Source organism: Echeneis naucrates, chromosome 8, assembly GCF_900963305.1.
Source record: "Echeneis naucrates chromosome 8, fEcheNa1.1, whole genome shotgun sequence".
NCBI classification, from domain to species: Eukaryota; Metazoa; Chordata; class Actinopteri; order Carangiformes; family Echeneidae; genus Echeneis; species Echeneis naucrates.
In genome coordinates, this window is record NC_042518.1 from 12,272,417 (window position 1) to 12,291,815 (window position 19,399).

At 41.4% G+C, this 19,399-nt stretch overlaps 1 protein-coding gene across 1 annotated transcript in view; it reads left to right on the forward strand.

Moving 5' to 3' along the window:
• The window catches only part of cacna1ha (calcium channel, voltage-dependent, T type, alpha 1H subunit a), a 95,660-nt gene that overhangs the window by 35,497 nt on the left and 40,764 nt on the right, over nt 1–19,399 (forward strand). The window contains exons 2-6 of the mRNA XM_029509090.1: nt 10,647–10,758; nt 11,471–11,604; nt 11,900–11,997; nt 16,280–16,439; nt 17,909–18,233. Of these exons, the coding sequence (XP_029364950.1) occupies nt 10,647–10,758; nt 11,471–11,604; nt 11,900–11,997; nt 16,280–16,439; nt 17,909–18,233 (829 nt within the window). The remainder of the gene's footprint in view (nt 1–10,646; nt 10,759–11,470; nt 11,605–11,899; nt 11,998–16,279; nt 16,440–17,908; nt 18,234–19,399) is intronic.

Consider the following 19,399-nt stretch of genomic DNA (forward strand, 5'->3'; position numbering starts at 1 on the left):
TCCATATGCTACCAGGCAGGGCAGGGCATATGGCCATCTGGTGGAAGACAGAAAATGCAACCAACAAGCCTTGACCTTTTGGTTTGGTTTCAGTTATGGAGCCTGTATGTTTAATGCTCATTTATTCGCTGAGCTTCAACTCACTGAAGTAGGTGGAGCTATTACAGAAGCATTTTTTTTTTTTAAATCAACATGTCTCAGCCAATTATTCTGTTTGTGTGAGAAAACGAAAAAGACTCCCCTTTTTCTCGTTTTCCGTCGTCCCAGGAGGATCGTAGAATAGCATGTGACTGTTCTGTTTTTATTCTGAAAAGTTTAAGCCTGTATTTGAAGTAATAATTCAGGGCAGATGCTTGATGGGAGGCTTGTGCAATCCAAAACTCTCTTACTGTAAGCTTTTAGACGGAATTACATAATAAAAAGCAGGAAGCAGTTCTAGCATCTCTTTCTATCTCTTGTCAGTCTATTGAAACCATTTTGGCATCCAAATCTTTGTTAAAACGTTTTTACCTGAAAGCAGAGAGTCTTGCAGCCGCCTCTTGATGATCCGTGTAATCGTTGCAATTGATTGCTTTATGCATCTTAGTTGTGTGCACAGCGCTTTTATTTGTTTCTGCACTCTATTTTGCTAAAAAATATTGTTTAGAAAAGAACTACTATGTCGTATGTTCTGCTTTATGCATTCAGTATTTCATTTTTCATTCGGCTTGTTCATTTTGTACAGTCTCCTTCTCATAATGATCCCTCAGTTGCTGGTATTCAAGGAATTTACTTCCCCCCAGTAATAGTTTCCTGAAATAATTTTCAGATCCTCCAGGTTCCCTCAGAATCCTTGTTTTCCCTGTATTATAATTCATCTTTAGCACCCACTGTGCTTGTATTCATACATATCTGGTTCAAAATCGACATCTTAATAAACTCATGTTTGAATGCTATTCTGTACTGTTATCCCGATATCCAAACAGCAACTGTGCTTTTACTTTTACCCATTTACAATTACCACATTTTTCCATTTTGCTGCATAATTTCATTGTGATAAAAAGAGATTATTTACTAATTGGGACAAATGGCAGCATGTTTTTAACTGTGTAGGAGCCGCACGTTCATTGCACTGTATTGCTTTAACCTTTAACACCTCGTACTATTCGCTTTTGTAGAAATAGCAGCGGAAGTGATAAACCTTTTGTTTGTTTTCTGTTTTTATCGCTGACTTTTGTTCAGATTTTAGTCTGCCTCTTTCCTCCCTCTGCTCACAGCCACTGGCAGGGTTGCATGGTTGATCTATGAAGCACACTGAAGCGGTAAAAACAATACTGTGGGGTCAGCACTGTGGTCCTCTGGAGAGCCATGAGGCAAACGCACACTTGACCAGAGCCCGTAGACAATGCTGAAAATTAACTAGACAAGTGCAAGGAGCTCATTTTCAATACATTACGAAGAAACTGCCCTTGCTGTAATTCACCATGCTACAGTATTGATGTGACTGTGATAAAGGAACCTCTGGAAGTTTAACATAAAAGTTAAATAGGATTAACACAGGAATATGTTCAGAGAGAAGCTTACAATGTTTGTGTGCGTGTATTCGAGGAGATTATAACTCATATGTAATGGATTATACTTGGATTACATGTCATGTATTGGTGGTATGTAGCTAGTTCGCATGCAGAGGCAGGAAGAGCAGAGAAAAATATACAGTAGAGCGTGAGACTAGTTCAGGGAGAGGAGGAGGGAAAGGGAGGATGGAGGAAAGGCTGCGAAGGGAGGACAAGAGGAAACAATCACCGAAAATGTAAACACAGTGGCCAAAATGCAGCAGACACAAAACACTCCACCTCCTCGTCCTCTTTTCTCTCTGTGGACAGTTTTCTGGAATCTGTGGACCGCGGTCGGTTGCTTAGCAACCGCAATCCTGTTGAAACTGTGTCAGAGAGGCCAGGAGAGAAAAGCACACATGATGAAAAAAAGACCTCCTAAATACTATAATCGGTCAGGAAGTTTATGTTTTCCACAGTATCAGCGTTGTCGCCATTAACTAGCACCAGAGATACCATGTACACAGGACATGCCTCATGTCACAGGATAAGGACGGCATTATACTGAGGAACAATCTTCCTACATGTAGAAGTTGAGTTGGATAACCCTGATGATTATCTCTGCTTGGGTTTGGGATTGAGAATTTTTTATCGGAAAGTTCAGGGATGTGTGTTTCTGAAGCAGATGTCAAGACATAAAACCAATACTTATTCAATTTTAAACATAATGTTTTATCTACTGACCTCAACTTCCTTGTGGAAGTTTTTTTTTTTTTTTTGCAAATGCTCTCTAAATGGGGAACAAGAATGCAGAAAATTTTAAGCTGTGAACTGTGTGATAAATTCTGTGTTACTACATGTAAGGGAGCCAATACCTCAAGGTCGAGTTGAACGGTTGAGCCATTTAAGACAAGTTGGGCAGCCTGTGCATATGAGTGTGTGTGTGTGTGTGTGTATCTAGAAAAAGCACAGGTTTAAGGCCAGGCCCCACCAGATGCAGCTGCTCTATTTAAGGCTATCTATATCCCTCCCTCATCTCCCCCCTTTTTTTCCTCTCTGACAAAGAATACACACACACACTGTTCAGCCACATGATGGGACCGATGCCATTGGCAAGACAATATCACCTTGGGATGACTTTTGTTCAGGTGCGTTACGTGTCAGGGATGTTTCAGTCCACTACACCATCTGCACATTGCAGTTCAGCAGAAAAACACTTGGCTCAACTATCTGTTTTTTGGACTGAAAACGCACACAGATTTCTCTCTCGGCTTTGGAATAGACATCAGAGAGAAGCACAAAAAGCATGGAATATAAACAACAGTTTATACAGTTGATGTAAAGTTGCCCAGAAAAACATTTTACCGAGAACATATATATATATATATATATATATATATATCGGCCATCGGCATGGAAGATTAAAAAGACTGGAAATAAGTGGGAGATAAAAGAGCATGCAGCAGAGAGACCATAACAGAAAGAGCGGGAGGGAATCCTGGTGTAAATGCGTCACTGCTGCCTCAGCCTCCTCTCGGGGGCGTTGGAGGAGGATGGATGGAAGGATACAAGGTAGCAAAGATGAAAGAAGGAATGAAGAGACAAGGGAGAGAGAGAGGAGCGAGTTCAAGGACAGGCTGATTTATGAGTTTCTGTTTTTGAATCGCGCTCTCTTCAGGGACTTTCCTGAGATGAGCCGATCTGGACGTCACACAAACACAACGAGAACACGCTCACGCAGAGGACTCACGCGGCACATGCGGCTGTGTCAACTAGTCATCTCGCTGGCAAAATCCTTAAAGTAGTGATCACAGCAGGGCTGGGGGTGGTTATATTTGAGGTAATGGTAGTGTGAGTGTGCACGTCCGTTATCTGTGGCAGATGGTGAAATAAATGAACAATCGGCCCCATGAAACATGGTTGGGAATCTGGATTGGAAGCAGTCCACTGCCATGTTGACAGAATGAGGCAGATCTCTAGGAGGCGTCGAGGAGAAGCAAAGATGGAGAGGCAGGAGGAGGTAGGAGAGATATGAGAGAGACAGACAAACAACATGGGGAAGGAAGAGTTAGTGGAGTTTGGGGATGAGAGATATAGGGGGAAGGACAGCGGAGGCGAAACAGAGCTCATTAACAGCGGATGAAATGAAGGACGGAGGACAAACAGCTTATGATGGACTGCAAGGTGATACCAGCAGCTGGAGAAGCTCTGCATCCAACTGAACTCTCCCTAGCTGCTGGGTGGCTACAGTCCGAAGTCCCTCTGAGACTTCCTCATCAACAAATCAGTGAAATGTGTTTAAATGGCGTCTGCAAGTTCCGCATTGCGTGACACAATCCTGTGTAGTAAGATTTGATACAAGGTGTTGATAGGGCAAATTTCTTTGATGTGACACAAAACAATTTGTGTATCAACAAATCCCTGACTTTGTCACCAGGACTGCAACTACAGTTATTTTGAAAGATTGAATTGGAAACTTTTGTGGAAAATGCGAATCACATTATGCCTGAAATCTACATCTAAGGCGATGAGGATCACCTGTCATCATTCGTCTGTATCAAGTTCATGTTGGAACTATACCTCGCCCTTTCTTTCTCTGGTCACAAACTACTGCCGACCATATATCAACGTTTAACGGCTAAGTGTCTGGTTCATGTCCTTTGCTTTATACACAAACCCACTCTCCAGCCTCCCTCGCATTACTTCCGTGTTGTATTTTGGCATTTGACAAGAGTATATTACACTGTCAGGCAGGTTTTATGACACCAGCTGGCACAAAGTAATATCCGAAGCTGATACGACACCGCAGCCTAAATTTGGTGTGCTCAACATAACAGGCAATGCAAATACATACACGCCCTCACGCCGCCACTCTGCTGATCGAGCTGATTACAGAATGTGATTAGATTATTACATCTGATGGGATTGAGTTTGCTCTCCTCTAATGAAAGCGAGATAGACTGGAACATGAAAAACGAGGACAGAGCTGCAGAGAAGTGGATTGCAGAAGAGGATGGAGGGAAAAACGCACATGGAGGGGGAGGCTGAGGTGAAAGGCTAAGAGGAGAAATAGCGAGTGGATAATGTAGAAATATGGAGGTGGCAGCAGAGGAGAGGAAGAGTAGGGGGATAGCAGCGAGGGGGTGAAGGTGAACGTACAAGGAAAAGTGGAAGTAGGGTGGATGCTGAAGAGGGGGATAGAGCCTGAGCCAATGAGGGGGTTAACCTTGTTTTCAGCAGCGGGCTGACATTAATATTCCTTCACTCTTTTGAAATGAGAACTCCTATGACAGCAGCTGTAAAGCATTTATATTTCAAAATAAAATAAGCCATAAAAATTAGAGTCCAGATCACTGCATAGACATCCATGGGAAAGGAGACACAGACATGATGGAAATATCTATTATTGGCAGAACAACATAAAAGCAGCAACATATGCGTATGTCTCACAAATCGGCGTCTAGGGAGAAGGTTGACGTCATTTGTTTATATCCCACTGTACCACCCATTTCTGCTCCCTCACATACACTAAATTCCACGCGGTTCAGTCTTTCTTCTCTTTTGTCATTTTCCCAATTCGCTCGCTCCAATTTATCAGTTAATTTAGCCTGAGTGCTCAGATATCCCCTCCTGCCCCCCCTCAGATCTATGTGTATAGACACATAGATTTGCTTCCACTGAACCATCTGTCTCCATGGGAAAGTTAAGCACTGTGGCTGGTCACTGAGCTTAACGTAAACACGAATTAATGTACCTCTTTTAGGTTGAAATTCACTGGAATGAGACAAACAAAGCAAAACAGGCAGGTTGAAATTCATCCTTGGCTGCGAAATTTCATCTGACAGAAGAGCTTCAGGCAGGAACGACACTGTAAATTGTGACCGGTGACACAGAATGCACAATGCACAGACCATTTTTTCAAACTGGATTTGCTGAAGAAGCCACTCGTGCCACCTGTTGCCTGGTTTATGGCAGCACGAAAGCAGGAGGAATCACCTAAACGTGCAAAACAATGCTGTCTTCATGCCATCATGACAGTTTCTTTGAAAAAGAAAGACGGTGGGTTCTTGATGGCTGTGACCAGACGCTTAGCGCAGAAAAAAAAAAGAGAGCTCAGCCATGGAGCAGAGAGGGATAAGTTCTGCTTGTGAGCTGAAACGTACAGCTCTGGCTCCTCTGTAACACATACGGATGGCGAGAGAACCCTGGAAGGATGGAAGAGAGACAAGGAAAGAGAGTGATAGGAGCAGGTGGTGGGACATAGAGATGGTTTGGCTTTAATTCAGGTCAACCAAAGTGACTGACTACGGATGATAGGGGATGGATGAACCTCCCTTCGACAGGCTCCTTTACAGTTGGCTGCAACACCCACCCCACACACACATCTTTCATATCCAGCAAGAAAAAAAATAATAATAATAATAAAACAAAATAACACAACCACCACCTTGGGTATACACGTGTATACCAGTACTATGCATTTGTAAGTGTGTGTATGTTCACTTTGGGACTGTGTGTAAGTGTTATCACAGTTGCCGTCGGTGTGAGACTTTGCTATGACAGAGTCTGGTACAAATTTAACAGACTCAGCTACTTCATATTGCTTTGTGGTATTTGTGTCTTGTTTACCTTGGAAGGCTTAATGCTTGTATTGTTACATATTTGCACAGCAGATGCTGAAGACAAACACTGACTCATTCATTAGCCATTATACTGTACAGCGACAAAAAAAAAGTATTTTATTTCTCATGTCTGTCTTTTAGGAGTGCGTTGTCCGCCGTCTCTGCAGTGGCTTTGTCTCAAACGGTCGTCTGTGCATGTGTCTGTCAGACAGACATGGAACTTTGTGTCTTTTTCAAATCTCTTCTGAATGTGATAAATAGTAAGGTTCCACTGGACCTAAAGCAGCGTGCTGCACATGGAGCCAACTATAGTGGTGGAACATTAATCGGTATCATACTTGGTTAATGCAACAACATTTCTGTAGGAACAGCAGATGAATTGTCCGTTTCCTGAAATGTCATCTCAGGGAATGACTTTGCCTATGGGTAGAAAAACTATGCAAAACAGTATGTTTTTGACAGTTTAATCTTTTTTTTTTTTTTTCGATTGCTCTTCACTTCTTTGGTATTTTTTTTTTCTTACAAAAATCTTATCTGTGACTTTTGATAAAGACTCCATGTACATTTACAGTGTGTACATGCTGCCCACTGTGTCTGTCTCTGTCAGTGTAACACCAAAATAACAACATATGCAAGTTGCACTTTGCATCCTACCTTTACGAAATACGTCCGTATGAAGAGAACCGGCATTCCTTTTGTGGCAGTTTAGCAAAACATAAACTTGTTGTTTCACTGGAAAGAAATAACTGTGAAACATTAGCAAAGAAAGAACATGAAAACTTTGTGACTGAGTATTGGACCCTTTTAAATGGACAGGTGATAAATGGCAAGATTGATCTAATCCGGTGTTAGACTCATGAATATCCACAGTAGCCCGTATCTGGTGTGACGTGACACAGACCTAATTGGATTTGCCAAAGTTCAGAGGCATAAATCGACCTTAACAAGTCAGACCAGGAGCAGTGTGTGCCAGGCCTGGACTTCGCACTGCCAGAGGAGAAAAGCCAACCATTGCACACGGCTGCATGAGGGAAACCTAACCATTCTTTAACATTTCTTTTTGCTTGTGTGTGTGTGTTTCTGAGGCAGAAAACCACCGTTCAGAGTGTATGCAGAACTTGGTTTGCAGTGGTAGCCTGGATTGACGTTTAGGACTTACATATTAATATCTGTGTCTCTGCATGCATACGTCTGTGTGTGTGTCTGTGTGGGAGAGCTGAAGACAGAAGGGGACTCAGAAGGTGTTGACTGTGGGGATTAAAGAGGAATAAAAGAAATCAGAGCATGGGGAGGCACGGAGCAATGAGTGAGAGAGATTCTCTGAATATTCAAATCTCCCATTTTAATTCTGCTGCAGATTACTGAATCTTTCATCTGTGGGGGAAAGATCCGCATTCCATTGCTTGACTTTGTGTGTGTGTGTGATGCACATATAAGGACAGACAGGCCTAAGGCATTTTTCCATGTGATTTGAAAATATGCTTTTGTCTTTGTATTAATACTCACATCACAATATAACTCATCGCAATGTTTTATTGCTGCTCTTTTGAGGACATCACAATTCTCATCCTCCCCTGACTGTAATGGCTGAATACATATCTAACCCATTTGCTGGCTGGATATATAAAACACCAGCAACAGCCCTAATGGCTCAACGCTCCCTGAGTGAACATGGTCTCTGAAATGAACAGCCTCTTCAGCGGAGCGCTCATATTTCACACTAGCCACCACGCTTTGCCAGTGTTTTTTAAATGCATCTCCAGAGGATAAGCAGCAAGGGTTTACTTTTTTAACATTTTTATTATTTTTCTCCTCCCCGCCTCACACAGGAGTTGTGCTTCTGTTAACTTCAATATCCAGCCGCTGTGTCCCATAGCAGGTGGAGCTTGGTGCACCGGCAGATTTCGCTTTCGTTTATTTTTTTCAGAAATCCAACACAACATAATGAAGTCAGACTGGAAGAAAGAACATTAATTGATGAGGTATCTCAGGTATATGAGATTAGATGTCTTCTGCTCAGATGAGTTTAACAGCCCCGGACAGACGCGACACGCATATAATGTAACATCATTATTAGCAGTTATGCTGTAATTGAGCTTTCAGTAGGGACTTCCCTCACAGTGGAGTGAGGAAATACTTGTCAGTGGGGAGAGTAAAGACCAGTGGCATTATGCCAGATTGTGTGTGCACATTTGTCAGGTTTGGTTAATGAAGCGCCCTAACGTAGGTGAGTAGTGGCAGCCAGGGCTCAGGAAATCCTCCCTTTTATTTGCAAATGGGCCCGCATACAGATGAGAAGCTGGAGCTAGCAGAACAGGGACGAATGCTTTCAGCATGTTTTAGTTCTGATGTTGAAAACCACACTCAACAGTGCCTGTTGCTGTTCGATAATTATTGGCATGTTTGCCTAGTTAATACTAATTAATACAATTCATACTTAAAATCTTGCTGCTAAGTCCTTGCTGCTAAGTCCAGAAGGTGCAGAAACAATAATACCTGTTGTTTGTATTGTATTGTATTGTATTGTAAAATTGTATATTACAGCTTTTTCATCTTCGTGAGTGAATATGGATTTTTTGTTTTTTATGTTTTCTGTGAACTGTGATCATAATACAGGCGATGTTCCTGAGAAGTGTGCACACAGTATGTTGTGATTTCATGTCAGAATGTTTTGAAACGAGGGAAGCATCATAACTTTGGGATGCTAGCCCATTCTTATTCTATTCTATTCTCGACTCGCAGGACTCTGTGAGTTCCAAATCTAATTTCATCGTATCAGCTACAATGACAATAAAGTTCTAAATCTAAAATTTGGGAAACTGTTCTGTGTGGCTGCAGCAGGACACTTCTTACCCGACCAGCCTCTGCAGGAAAAATGTTTCAGGTCAGACTTTTTTTTTTTTTTTTTTGGCACATAGAAACTCCTCCATCACAGTAGTATCTACTGTAAATCTGTGCACAGCAGTAAATCTGTGCGAGTGTGTTCGTGCCCCCTTGTACAATATGAAAACATGTCTGCCTGCTTTATTGTGTGTGCTTTGTGAATCTGTGCCTGAATAATGGAGACAACAACAGTCGCCACTCTTTTTTTGTTATTTGCTTTAACCCGCTCTCTAATTAGAACAGCACTTCACCCTGGGAAAAGGTCAATAACAACAGCGCCAGATCACTGCCGTGTGTTCACACCCATGTCTGTGGCAACAGCAAGTTGAAAAACAGCAGCATCAGTGCCTTTTTTTCCCAGTTGACATAATTTGGGGCTATTTCCTGCTTTTTTTCAGTTTTTCAGTTTTCCTTCTTCCACTTTATTTGACCGTCTCACTCGCTCCCTCATCATCTGTCTGTACTCACTTGATGTGTTTCCTCACATGCATTTTTCTTTTTCTACATTTCCATCATTGTGGTGAACCATCTTCTGAAATTACTTAAGCTGCAGAAACCTCGTGATAATCTCTCCATATGCATTTTATTATTTGTGTTGTGTCTCGGTTGCGTGATATGATTTACCGTTTTGCAATATTCTGCAGCATGTTGCCAGTGATGGATTTATGACTTTGTTAACAGCAAGAGCGAAGGCATGTGTTTATTCTCATGATGAGTATCCCTGTGTTGGTCTGTGCCTGGCATCTTATCAACAATAGGTGCTTTTGCTCTGCTTAAATGGGGTCAGAGCATTTCCAGCACAAACAAACGCTGAATAAATAGTTGATATTTTGAGCTCTGAAACTGAAGTAGAGAAAGGAAATGAAGAAAAATATGTTCTCAGTGGTCATCCAAAAAATACAACAAAGGATAAATAAAGTGAAAGGACAAAGGATTACTCACAGCTCCTTTTCTTTAGGCTTTACTGTCTGTCCTTTACTGGCATTATCGAGCACAACAACAGGATATACAGTAGACTTGGATCCATTAAAATGTTTATTTGTGAAATTGTGAAACAGCCTTTAATCACATTAGAAGCCAAACCCTCCAGATCATTATTAGGCCCATTACAATACTTCCTATTGACATCTGGTTCCAGTGTGTTGTTAAGGCATACGTTTACTCATGTAATTCTATTCTTATTGTGATCTTAGTTTCTCATTTATATAATGTCATAATATCCAGCTCTGTGTGCTAAAAAACTCAGAAGTTTTTTTTAGCTGAGCTTAATTTAGTTGTAAAGAAACATTTAATTTCATTGCAGCTCAAATTTCTTGCTTTTCTGCTGTGAGAAAAGTGCCTGTTTAGCTAGCAAAGTCTCAGTGATCTGCACAAGCATTGCACTGCTCCCAAGTATGGTTTGCACATGATCATTGGCTGCCTGGATGCACCTGTGTTTAGCGCTCGAACATGTTGTGTTGCAAAAGAAAACGCACTCACCCCAGCCTTAGTGATGATGGTTTAAAGGCAGACTGAAGACATTTTGTTTGTGATTGTTCCAGCATTTTCACTTTCACTCATTGTTGATGATTTCAAATCCAATGTTTTGGCCTTGACCCTTCTGCTGCACGTGGTTCGAGCATTTTTCAATGCTGGTTATCCTGCTCAACTGTGTGACTCTGGGGATGTTCCAGCCCTGCGAAGACGTCAGCTGCCAGTCTGAGTGGTGCCGCATCCTACAGGTCAGTATGGCGCTCTAGCCTGTCCACCGCTACACCAAGTTCATACTTTACATACAACTTACAGAGCGAGTTCCCAAATTTTCTTCATGAACAGCTTGTTTAGTATCAGATGACCAAATTGACAGTATATGACCTTGGGTCACGTAGTATCATGTGGTATGGAGCAGCGGCCAGTTCAAGTAAGTGTAACGCCATGAGAGCCCTGGCCAAGTCAAAGTTGTAAGTAAAGGGACAATAACGATTGACTGAAAGTGAAGTGGGGTGAAATAGTGAACATCTGGAAGAGTAATTGGTAAACAAATAGCAATCAAAACCTAATTGAGTGTCTTTTTCTTACCTCACTTGTTTCAATCGCTTCAGAATGCTCTTACTGTTGAGTAATGTTGATTCTTGGCACACTGAGATATGCTCATTATATTCAAATACAGATGTTCTTTTTGCTGTGGCGGATGTCTAATTAAATTAGACACAGCTATATCCATGCTAGGCTTGAGCTATTCCCTGCTGGGATGAAATGAACTATTGGAGATAAAAATTTCATCTTCAGCTGGCACTTCTGCAGTTTCTTTTCAAATGTGACTGGATTGATGAGGACAGTTGACAAAATTGTGACCTTTTTCTGCGGCACAAGCCACTTTTCTCTCTTTTTCATTGTGCTCAGCATTAAATTTAGGAAATTTTAACGATGCTTGCTTTAACCATGTGCAACCAGGTATTGGATGACTGTATCTTCGCTTTCTTTGCTGTGGAAATGGTCGTCAAGATGGTGGCGTTGGGAATTTTTGGCCCCAATTGTTACCTTGGTGACAAGTGGAACCAGCTCGACTTCGTCATTGTCATGGCAGGGTTAGTGTCCCGTTAGCAGCTTGTGTAGAGTAAATCGTCTCATTTATCCAACAGCCTGATGTTGAACCTGAAGTGCACAAGTGTGCTGTGTCTTCCATTTCTGTTTCGCCCACTTCTTGGGGAGTAAGCATGCAATAGAATGGCAACACCAAACGTCATCAGGCTGTAGTTGAAGCACTTATGTTTGAGAACATTTGTGTGTGTATTCGTGGGTGTTTGTGTTCTGTTTTGTTCACAGAACCACAATTAAAACTCTCTCTCCCTCCCTTTCATTTCCCTGAAACTGTGACTTCAGAGTGCTGGAGTATTCTCTGGATGGCCATAACGCAAGCCTGTCGGCCATCCGTACTGTCCGGGTGCTCAGGCCGCTACGAGCCATCAACAGAGTTCCAAGTAAGTCCCATTTTGTGTGTGTTTTTTATTTTTTATTTTTTTTTTGCCCAGTGCTCTACCTTCCCTGATTACTTAAAAACCCACTTTATTGACCAGAGAGTATGTGCTCTTTGCTTGCTTGTGATGCAGCTGATTATTTTTACATTTTAGAGTCACTTGATTAGCACCTAAGACGTGACTTCAGTTTCTGAGTTTACTTTGAACTTTCTTTCATGAGCAAGTATGAATATTCATTTGCTGCACAGTGAGTCTCTCATGTCTCATTACTGTCATATTCCAACAGAGGATTATGCAAAGGAGTTTTAATATGAACTTCACATATTAAATAATTATTTGATATTAATACTTCCCAAAAAAATATATTCCATATTATCCTACTCAAAAGTCATTTGCCTCCAACTTGCTTCCATATTCTGCCAATATCTCTATGGCATCATGCACCACTATAGCTGTGTGTAAAAATATTTTATTTAGGTTTATGTATTCTCACTCCTTAACTGTACATTGATCAATGATCTGGGACTAGATGTTTGCTTTAATCTCATTCCCAGCAGTTATACTGTTCCAATGCTGAACGAGAACTCGCACATAGTTTGTCATTTTCCTAAAAGCTCTGTGACAGAAGAAGTCATGAATCTACTGCTGAGGAGGATCGCCAGACAATGGTGTCATAACAGTGTACCAGATTATTAACCTGCATCCATTAGGCAAGCGGCCAAGCTGTTTTTCTGACACAGGCTGCCCGCAACAGTGGTTGTTTTATTCAATCCACCTTTGCTGTATGTGCTGATGTGTTTTTAAGAATTTTTTTAGTCTTTCTTGTACTTTATTATATTGAACTGTTGTAGTCTGTGGTCTATGTGCGGGAAGTTGACCTGTTTTATTGTTCATCAAGCACCAATTATTGAAAAAAAAAAAAAAAAAAATCTTACAGCGTTGAAGGACACGGGAGAGTGTTATTAGCACATACACGTAGCCTATTTGCATTAAATCTACTAAGTATATGTCAATTTCGTAGATAATGTCCATGAAAATGTGCGTGAAATAGAAGGATGACCTCATTTTCCCAGAATATACCAGTTTTCAGCATGTGACACACGTTGACCTGACGTTGTATGTTTGTAAGATGATTGTGTGTGTGTGTGCGCGCGCGCCTCTTGGGCACTACAGATAGCACAAACACAATCATAAAACATGGCAGGTTGTCTGTTTCTCTAAAGCTATCAACACAAACAGTCAAACACACAGTGTGTTGTTCTGCCACAGTGAGGACCAACAATAAAAAAGTAAAATTAATCTTAACCTTATAGTTAAGCTGAGAGAAGCCCCAAGAAACAATCTTTACATCCGCTGACAACATGAAGTAAAATATATCTTACTGCAACAAGTTTCCAGTTGCTCCCTGAAGGGTTTAACACGGGAAGATGGATAGAAAGAAGGTAAACAGGGAGAATTGCAATGAGAGGGGCAGTGAGCGGTTTTACTTGGGGCTGGAAAGTCAAGGTCAGTGTAGACATAGATGGACACAGACATTCCCCGAAGCCCACACACACTCCAATCCCCATAAGTACATGAAACCAGAGAGACCTGAAGGATGTCTCAGATAAGCTGAGCGCCTTATTTTTCCGCTGTTGCATTTCTTTTGTTTTCTTATTCAGCGGAATACTAACCAGATATCGAGCTCTCTGAAACTGCAAGCTCGCCAGGCTAATAGCTGGGCTAAAGTTGTTTTCCTCTGCCCTTAACGTCCCTGTCGCGAGCCGTTCTTTCCATCACTCTGTCGTGACGGTTTGTCGTTCTGCCTAAGTGGAAAAGAAATGTCTATTGTTGTACAGATGTTAAATGTGTTTTTGTCCTGTAGCTTAGATACACCGAGCACTGTTATTTCATGTTTACAAAACCGCTTAACGCCGGGGGGTTCTGCAAGCCCTCTACCAACTGACACACATGCTGCATTTGCACATGCGCGTGCGCACACACACACGCACACACACACACACAGAGCATACCTATTCTCATTTTGTTACATTTATTTTCAATGGTACAGGTGGCTTGCAAGCAGTCATTTTGTTTCAATTAGCTGTCATCATTACTGTGGATAATAATAATAATAACCTAATAATTTATCTTAGCATTGTGCTGATAAGACCGGATGCACAGAGGTAATTCCTGTTTCACAAGTTCTGTCTTAGTTTAAGCCACCAGTCTGTTAATCCTGCTGCTTTTCACATAATCATAACAATAGAAACAAGGAAACATTTAAACACACAATCTCAGGTATGTCTAACTGGCAAAAATAATATTTATTTCATGGTGGCATGAAGGTAAAACACTTATCCAGAAGTTGTGGCCTAAGGAAATTGGGAACAACAATGGGAGTAATGTTGGTCTAGTCGTAAGTCTTTTGTAACGCCTATCTGTATTGATGTGAGTATGAGTGAAATTCAGTGTGTTGCTGTAAAACAGCAACATAACCACAGTGGTGTATGGAGAAAACATTAGTAATCTGGTCGTTGGATGGCAATGCTGTGAAACATTTGTGTAAGCTTTGCAGATTTGACAGCACACAGATGCCTCAATAATAAGGCATCAGTGTGATGTTTACTCACCATATGCATATGTATGTTTCCATGTGCCGCATGCTTGCAAACTGTACGCAGTGCACACGTGTGAGCGTGTCTCTAGAGTGCTGATATCTCACTCAAGTATGCACACAGACATAGCCGTCTTTAGTTTTATGATGAGAAAAGCTAGAATGTGGCTATGTTTTTCCCATTTTGGTGCCCTGTACAGTGCATCCTCTATTTGAGGATGAACGGGAAATAGCTAAAGAGAATAGCCAGCTGACAAATAAAAAAAACAGATGTGTTAAAATCCACATTAGCAACACAAGAGGCCGGTGGTCATTGCTGATCTGCCATTGACAGGGCCAGATGTGCAGAGTGCACAGTGCAAGTCCTCCCCGTGAGTCCGACCAACTAGAAGTGACTCTTGGTCTTCAGCTGAACACTCATTAAGGATTTTTGGAAGGTTTGATGATGATTCAGAGTTCATCTTTTCTTAAATCTTCTTTCCAAAAGACATTATGAATAGACCGAAGCAAAAAATGACCTTAGAAGACTTCCTGCTGTGCCTATGTGTCGTCTTAGATGCAATTTTCGTGGGTAATGAAAGCACACAGAGGCCCACATGGATAAACAAAAATAAAAAGAGACACAATTTAAACACTGATGAGTCATTTCCCTCTGAGCAGGCACAGCACTACTACAACAGGACGGTTTTCTATACTTGTAAAAAAAAAAAGACTGAGCTTTCATGTCTCCATCATTTTGTTTTCTGTATTGTCTTTATTTTCTCCACAAGGTCTTTTGTGATTCCAAGTCAATAATTATATACAATAACACTGCCAGTCACAACACTTAAAACATGTCATTTAATGAAACTATTAACCATACATTTAGATAAATATGTGGCTACAAAAAAGACAATTGCAATGTTCCATCCAAATAAAAGATGGCAATTATTAATTGTGAGCACAATACTGAAAATATGCTAAATGTGCATGACTTGATTGATACATGAATGATTTAGTTCTTTCTAATTCTAATTCAATCAGAAATATTCACATACAAAATTTTTCTATGCTTAAAAAGGTAGACCTAATTATATAATCAGGCTCCTGGAACAAGTGGACCCTAATCAACACTGCAGAGCATAGTGCAAATCTGGCCAATGCATCATAAAATCATAATAAATTCAGACCTGTAATGACACAGCACCAACATTGTCCGGTTTAAAAGTTCGAGACTTGAGTGTTGCCATTGTCCCTGTCAGAATTAATGTTACACCGTGGCCTCGACCACAGAAACTACATTGCCGTGCTGTAAGTGCAGTCAATGTGACAAGGCTGTGAGATATGTGAAAGGGGACAGAACACATTGTTAGGACCTCAGGGACTGGATCCCTGACTTAGCTGATGTTCAGCACAAATGACAGCTGGAGCTGGATGCGGAACGCATTTGGTTGGATAATACAAGCCACGGGAAAGCTCCAAGTTCAAATCCCAAGGCTGAAATAATGTCAAACTGTCACTTTCTGTAAATTGTAAGTACATTTGCTGTTGGCATGAAGTTGTTGGTTCCAGATGCACAAGATCAATAGAAGTTGTCTGGGTTTTTGTTTCGCAAATGGCTGGTAAAGCCTGTATTTATTTGCTCATGTGGGACAGTGGTACGTGTGAAAGTAATAATTGCTCTTTACATGTTTGTGTCCATCTATGCAGGTATGAGGATCTTGGTGACTCTGTTACTGGACACTCTGCCCATGTTGGGAAATGTCCTCCTCCTCTGCTTCTTTGTCTTTTTCATCTTTGGCATCGTGGGAGTCCAGCTGTGGGCGGGACTTCTGCGCAACCGCTGCTTCCTGGGAGAGGATGTGAAAACGTAAGGAATTTCTTCTTGCAGTATGCTTTTTGCATTTCTTCATTTCCTCTGGGGCTGGAAGATGTTTCTAGGAAATCACCTCTTCAAGGCCTCAGACAAATCTAGATTAGATTTGTGGGTAGCAGTTCTTTTTCTCGGAATGCAAACTCTATAAAGACAATTTCCCGATTGAACAAAACATATAGCACCCCTGAATTTAAGCGTGGGATAGTTAAAGAGAGCAGCATAGAAAAATGCCACTTTTTCAAAGTTAATGTGGCTGGATCCTTTCTGTGTGTAAGAGAGAAAGAGACAAAGACAGAGACTGAACAGCAGCTTAATATTTCATAGCTAAGGCTGCTGTGTTTCTCCGTCATGGAACTCCTCTGATACAATGCAAATCCTGACTAGACACACGCAGTATATCACACGTTAGTTCCTTCTCCCGTTAGTTTTTAGAAATTGCAATTTAGCTAACATTTTCTCCATCACTCTGATCACATAAGTTGCATTCCGGTCGAATAAGAGTTGTCCTATTTCTCTTTTTTCCATTGGCCCAAGTCTTACTTTTTTTTTTATTTTATTTTATTTTGATGATATGCCTTTAAACTGTTCTACAGTGTGATGGATTGCTGTTGTTTTCTCTGGATACTTCAACAAAATCCATCCATCACCAGAATCCTCCAGGTGCCTGAAGAATAACCGCATTAGGCATTAAGACGTGTCAAAAGTTCAAATCGGCACAGTACGCATGCAAAGGCAGCCAGAGATTCAGCATGTGGGATGAAAAGGCAGCTTTCTTCAGGTTCAAAATCCTCTACAAGTGGGCAGGAGTGAGACAAAGAGAGACTGGGTGTAAACTTCATGGCAACAGCCCAGGAGGTTGCAGGGGAAATAAAAGGCAATCGGGAATGACTGAAACTGCAGACAGTCTGGCAAAGAGTTCGACCCTTTACCAGACCGGCCTCTCTGCACCTGCACATCAAAAGCAAATGGCATTCTGCAAAAGGGACACTCACTGCTGTTGAGGACTCCCCACACATTTTAAATAAGTTAAACTCACCACCCTCAACCAGAAGTGGGAAACAGCCGTCGCCATGGATGCTGCTTGATGCCATGTTCACTGAGATTTTTAGTTGTACTGTTTCCATCCTGAAAATGGTGAACTCAATTGCAAGAAAGATTTTATGTATTTATTTATTTAATTTATTAGCATTTTTGGCCTGAGCAACAAACATAATTTCAGACTCATTGTTCTTGTCGTCTGGAGGTGGTGTGGCCAGAATGAGACTAGCTGTGGACTCTTTGCACTTTCATTGAGATTTCTTCCTGATATGACAAAATGCATAAATACCGCTCAAGTTCCTGCAAAATATGAAGCCGCTTTTGCTATGATTAGAACAGCCGAATCTAAGTAACATCAAAAAGTAATGGATTGTGCTGCCACCGTTGTGTGTTTTACATGTGTGTTGTTATTCTTTTTATTCCAGAATGTACAACCTGTCCATAAGTTCTTACTACTTGTCCGAGGATGGCGAAGACAGCCCGTTTATCTGCTCGGCACCCCGTGAGAATGGAATGCTGCGCTGCCACGATGTGCCGCCTTCCACCGAGGGCGGCGCAGAGTGTTCATTGCCTGCTCCCCACCAAAGCTCAGCCCTGATTGCATCAGCCACTGTGGTGGGAGGGGCCAGCGTCAATGGCTGTGTTAACTGGAACCAGTACTATAATGTGTGTCACCCCGGGAATATCAACCCTCACAAGGGAGCTGTCAACTTCGATAACATTGGCTACGCATGGATAGCCATATTCCAGGTACGAAGGCTAGACGAGGAAGCTGAGAATGTGTGGGATTTGTTGTTGTGTGTAATAGATTTTTGTAGAAGACTGTCATTCTGTAGCTTGGCTGACCTAAATATTTCTTCACGCTTTTTACCAAGCTGGTATTCCAGGTGTGTTGAAATCTTGTATCATGGTCTAAAAGGCCCGTCTTGTCCATATGCAGCTTGCGAAGCTATATTTTTCCTTCCCCTCTCTTTCTGATTCCACCTCCCTTTGAGACTATAACAGGCCTTTTTTTTCTATCACAGCCTTTGTGCAAATGCTGTCTGCACTGTTGTGATATGAATTCCAGTCCCTGTAAAGGATCTGTCCCGGACCCACAGATAGATCTTTCTTTGTGTGTAATGGGCTTTGACTTACGCAGCATGTCTTTCTCAAAGATTCTTAGCGAGTGTTACCTACAAATTACCCCAGACAGCACAAATGCCAGATACACATCTACACGCACACACTTAGATGTAGTAATCCCTGTTATGTACTCAGAACTTCAGTGCATTTCTGTGTGTGATGGTGGTGGTTGCGGTGGGTGAGGGTTTGCTTTTTTTTTTCTTTTTTTTTTTCCCCTCTTTAGATGGTTCGGCAAGCATTTCGTTAAGTCTTTCGTTAAGTCTCGATGAGACGAATTTTTCTATCCAGGTGTGCGATCTATGAGAGTGTACATCTTGCAGCACTTGTTTACTGACTCTGCAGCCACAAGCCTCTGAATCGAATTTTATCACACAGAGACGTTTTTGGATCTGTTTTAGTGGCGTTCACAATAGGTTCAGAATAGGAGTTTGCAAGATTTAGTCTATGAGTATCAACATGCATATTGCAGGAAAAAAATAACTTTAAATATGTTGCAAGCGCAGTTTAAGTGTTAAATTTTTAAGAACAATAGTTAACATGTAAACAGATCCAGACAGGGAGGGATAGAAAGAATATCGGATGTTAAATGAGGTGCTTGGCTTGTTATCCCAGTGTACAGCTTTATTCCCTGAGTGTCTGGAAATATGAATATGAATTATACAGCTCAATGCAGCCTTTTGAAAATATTTCAGGCCTGGGCTCCAAATTGAGTTAATTCTGGGTTACCCTGGGACTGCAGCCAAGTACAAGCTGTTAACATATAATGTTGGGTACCAACCACAACCAAGCCA